General features: G+C 33.0%; 1 protein-coding gene across 1 annotated transcript in view; it reads right to left on the reverse strand.

The window, feature by feature from the left end:
* The window catches only part of LOC126884940 (uncharacterized), a 67,818-nt gene extending 50,318 nt beyond the window's left edge, over positions 1-17,500 (reverse strand). Inside the window, exon 1 of the mRNA XM_050651298.1 lies at positions 13,552-17,500. Within this exon, the coding sequence (XP_050507255.1) occupies positions 13,552-17,500 (3,949 nt within the window). The remainder of the gene's footprint in view (positions 1-13,551) is intronic.
* Positions 17,501-20,271: the final 2,771 nt, after the last annotated feature.

The following is a 20,271-nucleotide window of genomic DNA, read 5'->3' on the forward strand; positions in this document are numbered from 1 at the left end:
TAGGTAGCGCGTATACGCTGTGAGCTTGTACGTAGAGGGGATATTTACAAATTCGCGAGCGCCAGTAGTGGCAAGTCTGTAAACCTTTACCGGTAATTTGACATAAATGTCAAAGTGATTAATTTAAAATTAAAAGTAAAAACATTAATTATAAAAAATAGTAGTTGGTCAAAGCTGTGGTATATATTTTTACCTTAAATATACTTACGTTTTAAATACTGAATTTAAGTTTTTTAATGTTCCGTAATATGTAATTATAAATTAATCTTAGCGCCATCTACACGATAATTGTGAAAGTATCTGAAGTAAGAAATTCATATTTTATCAATAGAACGTCAAAATGATTAGCAAAATCTTAAAAAAATCGATTACAATTTAATTAATTTTTTGCGTTGTAAATATTAAGCGATAACAATTAAATAATAAATTTAAAAATTACCAGTGAAAGTTGAATTAGTAATCCGCCAGGAGCGCCACCAGCGAAGCTCGTCCGTGATGTGCGATCATGCGACTGAGCGACTGGTATCATCCACTGCAGACGACTGTATACTACTTAGTTCGCGACTGTCAAACTGACTGTCATCATCAAAAGAAGGTGTATTTTTGTGAATAGCGTGTAAAATATACATAGAAAGCATAGTTTGAAAGGAATAATTTATTACACAAATATGTATGTTATTTATTGACAACTTAAAAAAAAAGGTTTGTACCTTTCTACAATGGCCTCCCCTTTAGCGGGAATCGACTCTTCCATATATTGTTGGCGATTCAAATTTACAGGAAATATTTACTATTAATCGAGGAAATGAAGCTGGAAAAATGGCAAAACCTCGCAATTTTTTCGTCCAGCATCGATTTGTACAAAAATTTGGGATTAGGCTCATTTCACTCTCTAGTTCATTTTCTATATTGAGCCGTTGTACGCTTTTGGTTTTTTAAGGGTGAAAACCACCCCTAATTGTAAAAAATTATAAAATGACATTTTAAAGTTTAATATTGTCAACATTTGCTTCTTATTAGTTACATAATGATTGTTTTGTGCTTTAAGATATAATATCACAATATATCAACCCTTAAAACCACCCTTGTTGGAGCTATATATGAAAAGTTTACTTATCCTAAAAGAATAATTTAGGATGGCATCAATTTACATAAAAATTTGGGGTTAGGATCATCTTACCCTGTACTTCATATTCTATATCATGCTCAAGGGCGTTGATTATTTTAGGGGTATAAATTACCCTTATTGTCAAAAATTATATAAAAACATTGTAAACTTTAATATAGGTAAAATTTGGTTTTGACTGGTTAAATAATGATTGTTTTATGCTTTAGGATATAATATCATAATATTTCAACCCTTAAAAACCACCCTTAATAACATTGCAATTTTTATAAGTAGACAATTTAATAGATCTATACAGAAAAAAAGTAGAATTAAAGAATTACAAAAACATTTATTTACACAAAAATACGAATTTACAAATATATAAAAATACACATACAGATAGTTTTTTAGTCATCCAGTATACGAACCGGCTCTGTGGTATATATACAGGGTGTCCCGAAAAGAATGGTCATAAATTATACCACACATTCTGGGGTCAAAAATAGTTCGGTTGAACCTAACTTACCTTAGTACAAATGTGCTCATAAAAAAAGTTACAGCCCTCCGAAGTTACAAAATGAAAATCGATTTTTTTCAATATATCGAAAACTCTCAGAGATTTTTTATTGAAAACGGGCATGTATCATTCTTATGGCAGGACCACCTTAAAACAAAATTATAGTGAAATTTGTCCACCCCATAAAAAATTTATGGGGATTTTGTTCCCTTAAACCCCCCCAAACTTTTGTGTACGTTCCAATTAATTCATTATTGTGGTACCATTAATTGAACACAACGTTTTTAAAACTATTTTGCCTCTTAATATTTTTTCAATAAGCCAGTTTTTATCGAGATGCGGCTTCTTTTTTACTATATTTACATAAAAAAGTTATAGGGGTTTTGTTCCTTTAAACCCCCCAAATGTTTGTGTACGTTCTAATTAAGCTATTATTGTGGTACCATTAGTTAAACACAGTGTTTTTAAAACTTTTTTGCCTCTTAGTCTTTTTTTGATAAGTCAACTTTTATCGAGATATGGCTTCTTTTTCAAAATATACCAAAAAATTTAAGTTATAAATAAATTTTCAGATTATTAACAGGTGTCTAAAATCATACTTAAGAGGAAACAGTAGCGATCAACAGGTAGCGAAAACACGTTCCAAGATTGCGGCTGTAATTGTGAATATTTTTTCGAGATATTTGGCACACGTATTCGTAATATAATAAAGAATGGCGGTACAGAGCCCAATTTGAAAAATATATTAATATGTGGAAATTACTCTGTAATTAAATACAATATTAAAAAAACGAGCCTGTACCGCCATTAAGAAGAACAAAAAAATACACTTTCTTCAAATAAACTTTTTTATCCGATGCCTAGATTTTGTGTCATTTTGGAACTACTAATGAAATAAAAAATTTTAGTAGTTCCAAAATGACAGAAAATCTAGGCATCGGATAAAAAAGTTTATTTGAAGAAAGTGTATTTTTTTGTTCTTCTTAATGGCGGTACAGGCTCGTTTTTTTAATATTGTATTTAATTACAGAGTAATTTCCACATATTAATATATTTTTCAAATTGGGCTCTGTACCGCCATTCTTTATTATATTACGAATACGTGTGCCAAATATCTCGAAAAAATATTCAAAATTACAGCCGCAATCTTGGAACGCGTTTTTGCTACCTGTTGATCACTACTGTTTACTCTTAACCATATACAAATATGTGGTGGATACGACAAATATTCAAAATATCTCGATAAATACTGGCTTATCAAAAAAGTACTAAGAGGCAAGAAACTTTTAAAAATATTGTGTTTAACTAATGGTGCCACAACAATAATTTAATTGGAACGTACATAAAAGTTTGGGGGGGTTTAAGGAAACAAAACCCGCATAAAATTTTTATGGGGTGCACAAATTTCACTATAATTTTTTTTAAATTGTTGCTGCGATAAAAATTCCTCATGTCCATTGTCAATAAAAAACCTCTAGGAGTTTTCGATATATGAAAAAAAATCGATTTTCATTTTGTAACTTCAAAGGGCTGTAACTTTTTTCGTGTGCACTATTGTATATAGGTAAGTGAGGTTCAATCAACCTATTTTTGACCCCAGAATCTGTGGTATAATTTTTGACCAATCTTTTCGGGACACCCTATATATATAGGTACATTGAAAATGCTCTATAAGGGGACTTTTCGAATTTTTCGAAAAAAAAATTAGTTTTATAAACATAGCTTCTTCATTTTTGGCGATAAAAAGTTTTTTCAATAATAGTTTTGTAGGATTTTTGAAGAGTAATAAGACTGTGTAAATTAAATTCCGTAAGATTCCTTAATTTTTAATTGAGGTAGGTTTAAAGGGCTCGAATAAGGGGATGTTTGCTCGTAGATGTTTTAAACAGCTATATCTCGTTAACTGTTCACTGTAATGAAAATCTATGCATAAGGAAATTTTAGCTATTAAAAAATCTACAATTTGGTAGTCTATCATTTTTTTCGTATCTCGGATAGAACAGAGCGTCTGTTCCATTCGAGGATCAAAACCAGAGAGAGGGAGAATTTCGTTTTTCAATGTCTAAGAATGTCTGAGCGTGGCTAGGAATAAAACTGGGAACTAGGAATTATTATTCAGAGTTGACCTAAAAGTAATTACTTAAATTAAGAGTGGAAATTATCGAGTGATACAGCGAAAAATATTGTATAATATACAGGGTGTCCCGAAAAGATTGGTCATAAATTATACCGTAGATTCTGGGGTCAAAAATATGTTGATTAAACCTAACTTACCTTAGTACAAATGTGCACACAAAAATAGTTATAGCCCTTTAAAGTTACAAAATGAAAATCAATTTTTTCCAATATTGCGAAAACTATTAGAGATTTTTTATTGAAAATAGGCATGTGCCATTCTTATGACAGGAGCATCTTAACAAAAAATTATAGTGAAATTTGTGCACCCCATAAAAATTTTATGGGGTTTTGTTCCCTTAAACCCCTCCCAAACTTTTGTGTACGTTCCAATTAAATTATTATTGTGGTACCAATAGTAAGACACAATATTTTTAAAACTTTTTTGCCTCTTAGTCTTTTTTCGATAAACCAGTTTTTATCGAGATGCGGCTTCTTTTTTAATATGTTTACATAAAAATTGTATGGGGGGTTTCGTTCCTTTAAACCCCCCAAATGTTTGTGTACGTTCCAATTAAACTTTTATTCTGGTACCATTAGTTAAACACAGTGTTTTTAAAACTTTTTTGCCTCTTAGTATATTTTCATATTATAAAAATGTAAATTATAGATTTTTCATATTATTACCATGTCTCTATAATCGTACTTAACCATATGCAAATAGGTGGTGGATTTGACAAATATTCAAAATATCTCGATAAAAACTGGCTTTTCGAGAAAGTACTAAGAGGCAAAAAAGTTTAAAAACACTGTTTTTAACTAATAATACTTTAACAATAATTTAATACGAACATACACAAAAGTTTAGGGGGGTTTAAGGAAACAAAACCCCCATAAAATTTTTATGGGGTGCATAAATTTCACTATAATTTTTTGTTAACATGTTCCTGTGATAGAAATGCCAACACGTCTATTTTCAATAAAAAATCTCTAACAGTTTTCTAAATATTGAAAAAAATTTATTTTCATTTTATAACTTCAAAGGGCTATAACTTTTTTTATGTGCACATTTGTACTAAGGTAAGTTAGGTTCAATCAACATATTTTTAACCCCAGAATATGTGGTATAATTTATGACCAATCTTTTCGGGACACCCTACCCTGTATTATAAAATAATATTTTTCGCATGTAAAAAATTTAACAAGTGATTTAAGGGTAATATTTTATCCTTGATAGGGGGTTGAATCTGGGTACTAAAATTTATTGAAAATCTTAGCCTTGACAAAAAATTGACCTCTATTTCCGATTTTTCTTATAATTTATTGGAATGAAAGTTTTAACGGACAACTGAACTCCTGCCCCAACATATTCTGTAATGAAAATTTATTGGGATAATATCAGAATGAACTAATAAAGTATTTTATTAGACTTTTTGGATGGGGTGGCAATAAATTCTATATTAATTTTCGTTACTCTTGGCTGAGATAATGAAAGATCTTGAAGAAATAATCTTTTTGTATTTGATATTTTCAGATAATTTGTAACTTGTGGGGCGTTAGTTTTGAGAACAAGTTGGACTCTATATTGTTTTACTGATTTTTAGTACCGATGTAGTTGTTTAATGCCTGGTTGCACCAACAGATCTTAAGCTCCAGCTTAGCTAAGCTCTACTTATAGATAGGGCCACCTTGAGTATCACTTATGTTGCACCATAATTTTAGATTCTTACCTTATTATCAATTATATCTATTATTATATTATGGTATTCTTATTGTAATATATTATAATTATATTATATTAATTCTTATGATATTCTCGACTTAAGCTTAAGATCTGTTGGTGCAACCGGGCATAAATTATGAACATACATATTTTTTTTTTCAGTACCTAATAGGTTTAAATATACTATTGAGAACTTATTTTGGGGTTAATTTATTAACCATGCCGTGAAATGGGAATTCCCCTAGGAAATGAAACCTTGTAGACTTTATTCTTCGCAGATGATCGGGTCCTGATAGCGAATGATGGAAATGACAGCAGATATGTGCTTAGAAAATTACACGAGAAATTCTTCTGTATAACCACATATCGAAGGCTTCAATCATTTTTTTAGAGTCCATGTTTTAGAGCTGCGTATGTAGCAATTGAGTGGAATAATAAAATAGATAAAATTAATAATGAGTATATTAGGGGAAGTGTCAATTGATGAAAAAAGGAGCATTGAGGGATCATTGGTTAAGATGGGTCATAACGTCGAGACGCCACTTACCCAATAGGAATAATTGCTGACTTGCAAGTTGCTGGAAGGAGTAGGAGAGGAAGAGTAAAGAAGTTCTGGGTTAGGCAGGACATGTTCCTCAAGGAAATTGATATTGGTGTCATCCAAGAAACTTTTGAAGAAATGTAATTAGGAAAGCCGACTCCGTATAGGTATAAAAGCAAAGGGAACTTTGGGGCACTTGTCGGTAGAGGAGACTGAAAGAGAAGGGTGGGTATGTAGGGTAAAAGAAGAACTGAAAAAACAACAGGCTGTAACGATATGATACCTCGACAAGCGATGAGCTGCCTTACCAGAGACGACCGGAGGAGTGTCAGCGTTGGCGCATAGCACCACTGGGGGAAACCGAAGGAGAGGGCATCGAGAGCATATTTAAGGCGAGCTAGGAGAATGAGAAAATCAGTCGTGGCTAGCGTGTTGAACTAACCATGACTCAACAGCTGCTGCTAGCGTGTTGAACTAGCATTAGCTGGCTTGGCAAAAATCCACCGTATATTGAGGTGGAACTATGCCTAGGCGGACGCCACAGTAGTGACGTGGAGTCTTGCCATGACCGTTATCGCAGTGTGCGGTAGTAGCGAGGAATGATCTCCGGATCGGAATATAGGGCTATGTTGATTTAACGTAGAGAGATTGTTATTGTATATAAATAAACTGTTTATCGTATTATTTTAATGTTGCTATTATGATCGGATAACTGTAAGAAAGTTTAATATTGTTTTTCCTTTGCAGAAGACGGAATTATATTTTATTTTATTTGTTTTAAACTGTATATAATTATATTTAATATATTTACTTTATTTTTAACTTGTGTTTTACTGAGTCTGTCGTCCTTAGAAGAACTACCCGTTACAATGGCGCCCGAGCAGGGCTGCTCATCATGTTACATTGCTGCTCAATATTCGAGACTCGTGCTGAACCAAGTTATTTAGGCAAACAGAATACTCGTACGGTCAAATCAACGACAAAACAGATCAACAGTCGCCCCAACGTCCTCGAAGTATACGGGACTAGAAGAAAAAGAAAAGTTTTCTGCAAATAGTCGTGCTCTTTCGGTTGGTTACATAGCGCTACTGATGTATCGTATTAATGGAATGCGAATCGCGTCTCTTTTCATTAAAAATTTATTTTTAATATTGCACGCCAACGAATATTGCCAGCGAATCAATTATGGCCGGGACGACATTTTTTAATACCCGGATTGAATTGAAAAATAGAATTGAACTTATTGTAACGAGATTTTTAATCCAATAAATTTCAAGCCACTAGAGATAATGAAACAAAGTTTTTAGCAATCTTCGTTTTATCCCATTTGTCGACTTCATTTAACACCAGAGCGACTTAAGCTAAATCCAGTTACGTCTCCTAAAAAGTTTTAAAGTCGAAGTAGATAGAACACTTAACGTAACAAAAAGAATAATTATGGTCTCACAGAAAAACTATTTCCATCTCCTGCACATTGATTTGAAAATTTTTAATTTAGCCGTTGTCAATTTAACTTGAATTCAAATACACTGCTCGCCAAAAGTAACGCATAATTTTAAAATTATAATTTTAGTCATAATGAAAAATTTTTTGTTTGTTCTTTTACTTGTTTTTTACGGTTGCTTTTATATATCATCCAAAAAATTGATACCTTTGAGATGTGATACTGGAGAAGAATGCTGCGCATACCTTGGACAGCTCATAGGACAAACGTTTCCATTCTAAACCAACTCAAGATAAAAAAATGCTGTCCACAATATGTCTGCAACGATGTTCATCAATACAGGGTATTTCTAAATAAGTGCGACAAACTTTAAGGGGTAATTCTGCATGAAAAAATAATGACCATTTGTCATATTACCCGGTCATATTACCCGTATGCACGCCAATGGTGAATATAAAATTCTTAATTGTATGCAAAAAAATGCGCAATAACTACGTCTTAAAACCTACCAAATTTCATTTGCATATCTCAACCGGTTTTAGAGCAATAAATAAATCGTCAGTTTGTAAGAAAAAATTCAACATTCCGTATCACGGAAACGAAGCATTTGCGGACATATGTTTATAAAACAAACGGCCATTATTTTTTCATGCAGAATTACCCCTTAAAGTTTGTTGCTCTTATTTAGAAACACCCTGTATTGATGAAGAACGTTGCTAGTTGTTAAAGTATCTAACTTTTTTATTATCCAACATAAGCGAATGAATCAAAAAGCAAAATATTAAGAAAGCCTAAGGCTACAGTTGAGTTTTAATTTCAATATTTTATATGCGCTAGAATATTCCACAGGGTGTTCCAAACTTTGAGGAAAAAACACACTATCATTGTTACACCCGGTATACAGTGACACTTATCTGTTTAGCAACAATATTATTACATCGATATTCTTGAAGAATAAAGCTATAACATATTAAAAAAATCGCTAAAATCGGACAACAGGTTTAGGAAATACGAGAGATCAAAAATGTCCCATTTTTAAGGTGGTGCGTTAATTTTGAGTGTATTATTACACGTCTAAACTGTTTCATATCAAGAAAGTTAGTAAAAGACGTCTATTAATTACGACTAAACGTGAGAGGGTAGATGGCACGACAGTCACGCACGGAGTGAATGTGACACCGACGCAAAATTTGTTAGAAAATCAAATACTGACAAGACAAGATGCTACCGCAGTCTAAAAGTCATTAAATGTCCGTAAGGTACTAAGAATCATAATTCTCTCTTAATGATGTAAACAGTTGACAACAGACATAGCGAGGGTAAGGGTGAAACCATTTTACTTACGACACACCTAGGGTTCATCACACCTGTCAACCAATATGTTACCCTTACAATTATCTACTTTTAATAGTTATAAACTAGCGTATGATTTCCTACGCTAACTTGTGATTACATGTGCCCTTTAGTATTTATCCTATTAGTTATCCTATTCTCTAATGAGTTTTAATTAAATATGGCCTACACAATATCTATTACAACACACTAATAGAGGAAATGATAAGAAGTTAATTAACACTTTTCACATTGCCTCTTAAAGCAATACGTAACGTCATATTGTTACAAAACTGTCTTTTCTACTTTTCTATGGTTTTTAGGCAGTAATGTTTAATTTTAGTTGACTTTATTTATTTTTAATAACTTACAACTAAACAAATGAAAAACAATGAATTTATATCTTTTATTTTACAAACTACGATATCTAATTTATTTATTACAACAAATCCAGTAATTTATATACATAATTACAAATTCAAAAATATCGCGCTCGATACATATCAAAGTACCCCGACGTATTAAAATTCACAACTGAAACTCTAATTCCAAAAATGTTTATTTATATACAGTCGGAAAAATGAAAAATGCCCATGAACGAACATATAAAACACGCTGTATTTTCCTGTCACCCTGTCACAAAGAAAATTGCCCAGCGCAAGTACATGTAATAATAATTATTGAAAATTGCCCAGCGCAAGTACATGTAATAATAATTATTACATGTACTTGCGCTGGCCAATTTTTTGTATGACACGGTGACAGGAAAATACAGCGTGTTTTATATGTCCGTTCATGGGTATTCTTTCATTTTTCCTACTGTAGTTATGTATGTACAATTTAGTCTACTGATTTCCAGAAACATCGAAAGGTAAATACAATAATAAAAAAAAGGTTCATCGATGGCCTTCTAGATACGCCGATTGTAAACAAGTGTCTCGCCCACGGAAAGGGTCTCAGACAGTTCGTCGCCAGAAACTTCTGGTGTTGACAGGGCAGGCCGGGGACCGTGACAATATATTCGCCATTTTTACGTAATCTAATTAGATGAGAGAATACAAAAATAAATATGCGAAAAAAAACAAAAGATATAAAATTAATCTTACCCTGCAAAGGGTCTGGAAACACATCGATCGTCTCTACATCGTGATCTACAGCGGAAAAAATAAAACTGAAAAAGGTATGCCTTTTTATAAAAAAATATTTAAATAGATAAAAGTACTATTAGTTATTGTTCTAGACGGATGAAATCGAGCTTTGTTAACGGAACTTTACTTGGGAACAATACTGTTTCCGAACTTGACACCGGATATTACAATTCTTTATTAGTCTTAACGGAATATAGGTCTGGATCCCTCGTATGAAAAAAAAGTTGATTAATAGCAAGATGCAAATTTGTTAATAGCTTAAGGGTGTCTAGTCGGATAAACTTTGATATATGGGAACACTGTAACAGGGACAGTTTTAATTGTGGAACAGGTTAAAAATGTGGAACGGTCAGACTACGAAAACTTCACATTTATTTTGTCCGACAGAATAGACTTAAACTCTCCGAACAGAGATTAAACTCTCATGCAAAAATCAAACTGCTATTTATCACCTGTCATAATTCCTGTCATTTGACATATTCTACATGTTCCACTCATTAAAACGCCCATTTGGTGATAAATAGTAGTCTGATTTTTGCATGAGAGTTTAATCTCTGTTCGGAGAGTTTAAGTCTGTTCTGTCGGACAAAATACATGTGCCGTTTTCGTGGTCTGACTGTTCCAAATTTTTAACCTGTTCCACAATTAAAACTTCCCCTGTTCCAGTGTTCCCATATATCAAAGTTTGTCCGACTAGACACCCTTAAGCTATTAACAAATTTTCAGCTTGCTATTAACCAACTTTTTTTTCATACGCGGGATCCAGACCTAATATTTACAAACATTTTAAACAAAACGTAAAGAGGCAGAAGCAGTATTTTTAGCGACTTACCTAAAAGAGCTGAAAGATATTAGTGATCAATATTTTTTCTACGGTCGGGCTAAAACAGCCCCTTTCCCGCACGCATTTCGTTTCCGAAAGTTGCACTTTCCTGCATGGCGTGCGTGAAAGTAAATTTTCCCGCACGGTGTGCGGGAAAGTAGAATACATTCTAATATGGCATTTTAATATACTATAATACATGCAATAAACTAATATTTAGATATTTTTACTAATTTATTTCAAATGTATCTTATTGTGTTCAAGTTTTAATGGAAGTAACGCGATAATCCACTCCACTGCTTGCCCGAACTCCGCTATTGGGGTATTAATTTTGTAATTTTTCTCTAAAGTTGATCGTTTTCTAGTTAGAAACAATTTAAATCTGAAAAAAAGAACGAAAGATGACGATTTTCAAGGCTCAAAAACATAAGTATAAAATATCATTTTTGAAATTACGAAGTATCTAAATTCAAGTTCAAACCTTAATCTATCAGTTCTTGATAAGCCTTTTGGACTTATTTCATTCTGAAACATTGTTTTAAGTTGCTAATGCCCGTCTCCCCATAAGAAACCTTCCTCATTAACAATTAAAAAAATATGTTTTAGAATAAAACATGGCTAAAATTCTTATCGGGACCTGATAGAAAAAGGTTTGAACTTGAATTTATGTACTCGATGATTACAAAAATCATATCTTTTACTTGTGGTTTTGAGCCTTGAAAATTGTCATCTTTCGTTCTTCTTTCAGTTTTAAATTGTTTCGTTTAACTTTAGAGACAAATTACAACATACCTTTTTTGGTGTAGTAAAGAAAGGAGAGACGTTCTCACAAACAATTTATTTTACCACTGACGACCGGTTTCGCTGTTTACAATTTGTACAGCATCATCAGGTCCGGTTAAGGTAAAATCAAATGCTACAAAACACAAAAAAACAGAGTTAGTTAGTCTGGTTTGAGTAAAATTTAATGATACAGCCAATATCAAAGTACATGTGTTAAAGCATGCACATGAATACCCACATGTACGTGCGCATGGTGTACAATCCTCATACTCACAAACATGTACGCACTCATGTGCAGTGGCAAACAAAAGTATGTCAAGTATAAGATATACAGGGTGAGGCAGATAACTGGCCTATTAGAAATATCTCGAGAACTAAATGCAACAGAATTATTAGTTGTGGGTGTGGTGAAGAATTTTCAGAATTTCACGTAAATTTTAATACAACAGATCTAAAACAAATTACAATAACTTGAATGTAAGGAGTAAAAATGTTCGTTCATCGAAGCGTTGGTTTTGTGTGTATTCTCGTCGTTATGTACTTTTTCGTCACCCAGTAACCCTGGCGAATGAACTTGGGTCACTTCGTTCGGCAATCTTCGGTAATACGCACTTGTACAATAATTGGCAGAGTCTAATAAATTTCAAAGTCAATGTACTTAACATATACTCCCCCACCTTGAAACCCCAAAGACCGGGTTTCAATAAAAAGTCTTAAAGAAAAAGTCAAAGATCATATTAATTATAGTTTTCAAACAAAAGTTATTGATCTTGGTTAGGCAGAACACATAATTTCACAACCGGTCGTTTAATCTCACCAGAGTTTGTCTTTATCACAACCGACCGCACAATATTGTCACTTCCGGTGTAAGTTTTTAAAATTCTGCCTAACTGCCACTTCAAGGGAGGAAGTCCATCATCCTTTACTAGAACCATGCGTCCAGGCTGGATCAGCTGTTGGCAATTCTCCTTCCACTTGACCCGCTGCTGAAGATGGGATACATATTCTTTGGACCATCTTGTCCAAAAGTGCTGTAATATCTGTTGCACCCTTTGGAATCTTGAAAGACGATTTTCATTAATGTCCATTAAGTTTTGTTGTGGTATACTCGTCAATGAAGATCCAATTAACAAGTGTGCAGGAGTAAGAGGGTTAGGGTCATTTGGGTCATTAGAAAGAGGATAGAGTGGTCTAGAATTGAGACAAGCCTCTATTTGATATAAAACCGTGGTAAATTCTTCAAATGTTAAAATTGCATTACCTACTACACGTTTCATGTGGTGCTTAACTGATTTAATGTTTGACTCCCATAATCCACCGAAGTGGGGAGCACATGGAGTAATGAAATGCCATTGAATACCGTCGATTGAGAGGTCTGTAATAATGTGATCAGCATTTGTGTTAAAAAATTGTCTGAGTTCATTATTTGCTCCCACGAAAGTGCTGCCGTTATCTGAAAAGATTTCGGAGCATTTACCGCGTCGTGCCGTGAATCGGCGTAATGCCGCTAAGAAGCATTCTGTCGTGAGATCACTGACAACTTTTAAATGTATAGCCTTACTGGCGAAGCAAATGAAGAGAGCAATATAAGCTTTAGAAGTTTTGTAATTACGACCCTTTCTATCTCGTAATAAAACGGGACCAGCATAATCGACACCAGAAACCGTGAAGGGACGTGAAGGGGTAACTCGTGACTCCGGAAGATTGCCCATAAGATACTGTTCGGGTTTATTGTTAAATCTAAAACATCGGACACAATCACGAACAATTTTTCGAACCAAATTGCGCCCTGATACTGGCCAGTAATTTTCTCTTAAGGAAGCAAGAAGTGCTTGAGGACCAATATGTAAAAGTTTCAAATGCTCATGGCGAGCAATGAGTATCGTGAGGTGATCTTTCTGAGGTAGGACTATGGGGTGTTTCTTGTTAAAATCAAATGACGAATGATGTAAACGACCGCCAACGCGTATTAATTTTGTTGTTGTATCAAAGAATGGAGTTAGGCCAAGAAGTTTACTTCTTTTGTCAATTTGGTTGGAATTGGAAAGTGCATCATAATCATAGGGAAATGACTGACTTTGTACGAACCTAATTAAGGTTAAAAGGGAATTATTGAGTTCTATTGTGGTCAAGGGACCTGTTATTCGTAAATGTTTATGAATCGACAGATTGTCTTTAAATCTTAAGACATAAGCAAAGACGCGTGTTAGTTTATTTAATGAAGAATATTTGTAGTAAAAGGTAAATTCGTTGTTGATGTGATGAAACACAAGAGTTTTGTTACGCAGTTCAGGTAATTCAGAAGTTATACAAACTTCTTGATGTTTTGTATATTGAGGCCATTCTTCTTGAGGCAAAGTGAGCCAAGAAGGGCCATGAAACCATATGTGGGAATTACTGAGCGAAGAAGGACTTATACCTCGTGACAGTAGATCTGCTGGATTATCATAAGTATTAATATATTTCCAAAATTCAGGGTTGGTCAGTTTATGTATTTGTGAGACTCGATTTGCTATAAAAGTCTTAAGTAAATGGGGAGAGGTGTTTATCCATGAAATAACAATTTTAGAGTCAGTCCAATACGTAATGTTTTTAAAGGAGACATTTACAGATGAAGTGACCTTTTCGACAAGTTCAGAAAGTAGTGATGCCCCACAAAGTTCGAGTCTTGGAATGGTTACAAGTTTCATAGGAGAAACTCGAGTTTTAGCACAATAAAGATTTGAAGTGTAATTTCCAAATGTATCTGTGCAGCATATGTAAATACATGCACCGTAAGCCGCCTCCGAGGCGTCAGAAAACCCATGAAGTTGAACAGAAACTGGGTTAGAAGAAAGTACATGTCTAGGTATTTTTAAAGTGTTTAATTTTGTAAGTTCGAAGTAGTATTTCGACCAAAGTGTGTAAATACTTTCAGGAACAGATTCATCCCAACTTATCTTGAGTTTCCAGAGCTCTTTAAGAATAATTTTCGATATAACTGTTACGGGTGAAAGTAACCCCAAAGGATCAAATATTTGTGCTGTACAGGATAAAATCTGTCTTTTGCTAATCTTTAAGTTAATTGTGGAGATATTTATAGAAAATTGTAGGGAATCACAAGACGGATTCCAAAGTAATCCTAGTGTTTTGTTATGTTCGTCAGAACCAAAATGCAAAAAATCAGGATCAGAATGATTTTGTAGAGACGAATCATTGGTAGTCCATTTTCTCAGAGGAAAACCGTAGGAAGATAATAAATATGAAATAGTTTCCTTGATTTCTCGGAGTTCTTCCGATGTGTCACAACCAGTTAATAGATCATCTACATAAAAATCGTGCAAAATTATAGAGGAAATTTTTGGGTATTCGGAAATATGTCGATGAGCAATTTCATGAAGAGACCTAATGGCAAGAAACGCTGCTGATGCAGTACCGTAGGTAACAGTATTCAGTGTATAAGCAGAAATTTGATCATTTTTATTAAATCTCCAAAGGATCTTTTGAAGGTAACGTTGTTCAGGAGTAAGGAAAACCTGACGATACATTTTAGTTATATCTGCACCCAGTACGAATTTATGTTGACGAAATCTAAGTAAAATGTAAAATAAATTATCTTGTAAATGAGGGCCGACATACATGATGTCATTTAATGAGTAGCCTGTGGTAGTTTTCGCACTACCATCAAATACAACTCTTAACTTTGTAGTGGTTGAAGTTTCTTTTAAAACGCAGTGATGAGGTAAGAAGAATCCAGAATTATCATTAGTGTCATTTATTAGGGACGTGTGACCAAGTTTAATGTACTCACGTATGAAGTCATGATATTCTAATTTCAATTGAATGTTATTTTCAAGTTTTCTCTCTAAGTTTAAAAAACGTTTTTTGGCAGTAGTTAGAGAATCCCCTAAAACTGATGGAGATTCCTTTAGTGGAAGAGTAGTGATAAAACGACCATCACAATGGCGAGAAATATGCTGCTTAAAATGATTTTCACAATAGATGTCTTCTTCGGAAACAAACTTAGTTTTAGGACACTCCTCTAGTTCCCAAAACTTTGTGAGCTGTGAATCTAATTCACTGGTAGAAGAAAAGTAACAATTATGTTGGGGGTGGTGTTGAATATTTGTTGGAATTGGGCCAGAAATTATCCAACCAAGAGTGGTTTTTTGAATGATCGGTAACCCAGGACCAAGTTTGATTTGTCCAACGCTTAAAATATCCCAGAAAGTGTCAGCTCCAATAAGAAGGTCTACTGGACCAGGTTTTTCAAAATTCTGGTCAGCTAGAAGTAATTTTGTTGGAACATTGAGCTGGGAACGATTGATGTGTATGTAAGGTAAATTACTTGTTATGTTGGGCAAAATTAGACAAGATATTTTTTTCGAGAAATTGTTAATATCTGATTTAAATGTTAGTGATGTCCGGAAGTTAATATTGTGAGTTAATTGATTAATTCCCGAGATCGAAGTGTTGATTTTTTCCTTTGAAAGTTGTAAAATATCACAAAATTTCTCAGATATAAAGTTGGATTGACTTCCGTTGTCCAAGAGTACTCTGCATTTATGTGAGTTGCCGAACTTGTCAAAAGCGTTAACAACAGCAGTTGAGAGTAGAATATACGGTTTAATAGCAGTGTGAACACTTGAGCTTATATGATGTGTTGAAGAGAAGTTAGAGGTAGAAGTAGATTCATTTGACTGCAGCCCAGTGTTTGGAACATTGGAAGGTAATGAAGATTGAGAAGAATTGTTTTCTGTGGAAACTGAATTTGAGGATTGTGAATTCTCGAAGTGTAACAGAGTGTGATGGATCTTTCCACATTTTCTACAACCAGTAGAACGACAATCCTTAGTACGATGGCATGTGCCAAGACAATTAAGGCATAAACGTAGACGTTTTGCATTGTTTAACCTATTAGTAGGATTTAGTTTTAAGAAGTCAGGACAATAATATATTTTATGTTCCTTATTACAAAAGTTGCATTTAAACCTATTCTCTGTGTTAGAAACAAAGGCTCTTGTTTCAGACTTATTACCTTTGTATCGTGGTGAATTTTGATCCTGTTTATTATCATTGTAGTTGTCTAATGACTCTAAGATACGACATCGTTCTTTTAAAAATTTCAGTAAATCATCTAAAACTGGTAGGTTGTCTTTACAATTTTGTGACTCCCAAGAGCGTCTTGTTGAGTTATCAAATTTTGTTGTTGACAAATAAATAATCAAATCATCCCAGTGTTTAGTGGGGCGTTTTAAAACTTCTAAAGCACGTAAATGTTTTTGTGTATTGTCTAGAAGTTGTCTGAGACCTTGATTTGATTCTTTTGTGACTAGTGGTAGGTTAAAGAGAGCTTTAATGTGATTGTTTACAAGTAACTGTTTATTTTCAAATCTTTCGATCAATAAACTCCAAGCAATGTCGTAGTTTGCATCGCAGACTTGCAAAGATTTAATAGTGTCGGCAGCTATGCCACGTAATGACAGACGTAAGTAATGAAACTTTTGTACATTGGAAAGTGAAGTATCATCATTAATAATAGAATTAAAACTGTCGCGAAAGAAGAGGAATTGATCAAACGATCCATCAAATGTAGCTAGATTCAATGGAGGTAACTTAATGTTGCTTGTATTTGTAGGCCTAGCTGCTATTGAACCATTGACACTACGTGAATCAGACGTTTCAGTAGGTCGTCTAGATAAAATAAGTTTTTTGATGTCAGATATTATTTTAAAATATTTGTCCTCAAAAGTCTGCCTTTCAATGGCATGTAATGTGTCATAATTTTCCTCGCAGTCAGGATCATCAGTTTCAATAAGCATCTGAACCTCATTAAAAACATCTAAAAGCCCTTCGGCTTTGAATAATCGCATTTCTAAATCTACGAGGTCGATAATTTCATTATTTTCTATACTTCGAAAATATGTTGTTAAACGTGTAAGAGCACCTTTAGTGGCCATTCTCTTTGTTTTGTTTTGGTCTGACATTTTTGACAATATGACCAAAATGTACGAGGATGCAAAATAATTAAATATTATGTATGTATGTTAATTAAATTATGTAATTTTAGTAATCTAATGTATGTGACGTATATTATACAGATATAAACAATCAAACTGTGTTTGATGTTTCAAGAAATAAATATTTGATCTTCGATGAATGTAATTAAATAAAAAGAAATGATTTATTCAAGTGCAGAAAACGGAAATAAATGTTTTGTAATTCAATTATTATGTACGTAAGAATTATTATTAACGTTTAGTTACGATCTGTCAGAATAAAATAAAAAATCAGCTAGCACATTCACAATGAATACGAGAGTAGGTAAAACGTCAAATATGTCACTATTCGAAATAAATATATTAATTTAGATTGAAACTCATGTACTTAAAATATTTATCAAATAGAGACTGAAAAAATGTGAAATTATAAAAAGGATTCAGTATTCAGTGTTGTAAATAATGTAGCTTCCTGGGGTTGATACAGCGGGTCAAGTACGACGTCGGTTCGTAGAATGTAAAGCTGCTATTTTCTTTTGTAGTTCTGCTGGCACTGTAGATTCGTTGTTCGAAGGACCAATAGTTGTGGGTGTGGTGAAGAATTTTCAGAATTTCACGTAAATTTTAATACAACAGATCTAAAACAAATTACAATAACTTGAATGTAAGGAGTAAAAATGTTCGTTCATCGAAGCGTTGGTTTTGTGTGTATTCTCGTCGTTATGTACTTTTTCGTCACCCAGTAACCCTGGCGAATGAACTTGGGTCACTTCGTTCGGCAATCTTCGGTAATACGCACTTGTACAATAATTGGCAGAGTCTAATAAATTTCAAAGTCAATGTACTTAACAATTATGAAAATTGGAATAAAGGGGTTTTGAAGGATGATCTATTAAATGAAAATATTTTCATCTCTTTGCAACTTCCGGTTATACCGGAAGTTGCTTATAACTTCGTTTTTTTAAATGGAACACCCTGTATATTTTTACATTTTTGGATTCTCCTCAATATCTTCTTTCTTAAAATATGAGGTTTTGTAATATTATACAGGGTATTTTAAGAAATATTTACGTATTTTTATTAATTTCGTAGCAACATTCACACCCTGTAGAATTGTAATAGTTTGACATTAAAAGCTCTGCTTACGTTCAAGTGATTTTTAATATAGTCTACTATTGTTAAGAATCATTAGTATAGCTAATTTTGAAATTTTAGTATACAGGGTTGGTCGAAACTCGGAATGAATATTTTCTGAGTTTTCTTAAATGGAACACCCTGTATTTTAGTATTGTAATAAACTTATATTTTATGGTACTTTTTTATTTCTTAAGCATTCCCTATAACTAACTGCTTTAATTTGTGCTTAATTGTTAATCGCACCAACAATCTTAACTAAGCTACGTAGGTATTTTGATATTGCAAGACATTGCCTGAGATGTAGATGCCTGTAGATGCCTGAGACATTGGCACCTCATAAAGAACTCAGAGGAATTTTTGGTAATTCTTAAAATCCAAAAGAAATAAAATAAGATGTAGTGCTTAAAAAAATGCTTTCCTATTCAAAGATTCCAAACTCCTGTTTGTCTATCTCCTATGTGTTTGTTCAAGAATTTTGTTATGTGTTATTTATCAACTTAAAAAACAAAAGAATTTTTTATCATTAAAAGAAACCATCAATGCAACAATACAGGTAATGTTTCACCATAAATTTTAAATTAAAATTAATTTTGATCTACACAACTATTTATTAAACTCAACAAATATTACTATACAAGGGGAAAAAAATTTTACATAGCTTTTTTCATCTTTCATTTATCATTAATAATTTTTCTACACTTTAACTTTTTTAAACTTCTTAGTGGCATTCCATAGTCTTTCATTGTACTATAGATAATTATAACTTCACATTACAATAAGTTTAATTTACTTACTACATTACCTTAACACTTAGCTTCAACTCTGAGTCAGTTATGAATGATTTTAAATTTTGAGAATTTTAATATTTTTTAAATGAAAAAGTTTTAACAAATTACTATTGCTCAATTTCATCTTCAATTACAATTTTAAACATAGCAAATAAATATTCACAAACAGATCACATCTATTACATAAACGACCAATCTTTTCTTAAAGTCGCACACCCAACACAACATCTAACTATTATATATAAATAAAAGCTACATTAATAATTAAAATAACATCACCATATATATAATTAAAATAACATTACTATATATAACTAACAAATTAGATTATCGGTTTAATGTCGTATTTTCCTACTAAACCCTTCAAGACCCTATCGATGTTTAGTTAATATATTACATTGAAATCTTTCCCTTCACCAACCATCCCTCTAGCAAAGTGCATTAAAAGTATGATATTGAATACTACTACATTTTTCCCTTATATCGGAAAGTAATTATATATCTTATACTTGACATACTTTTGTTTGCCACTGCACATGAGTGCGTGCATGTTTGTGAGTATGAGGATTGTACACCATGCGCACGTACATGTGGGTATTCATGTGCATGCTTTAACAGATGTACTTTGATATTGGCTGTATCATTAAATTTTACTCAAACCAGACTAACTAACTCTGGTTTTTTGTGTTTTGTAGCATTTGATTTTACCTTAACCGGACCTGATGATGCTGTACAAATTGTAAACAGCGAAACCGGTCGTCAGTGGTAAAATAAATTGTTTGTGAGAACGTCTCTCTTTTCTTTACTACACTAGTATAGACTCACACATGCAAC

This window comes from Diabrotica virgifera, chromosome 5 (genome assembly GCF_917563875.1).
Source record: "Diabrotica virgifera virgifera chromosome 5, PGI_DIABVI_V3a".
Taxonomy (NCBI): domain Eukaryota; kingdom Metazoa; phylum Arthropoda; class Insecta; order Coleoptera; family Chrysomelidae; genus Diabrotica; species Diabrotica virgifera.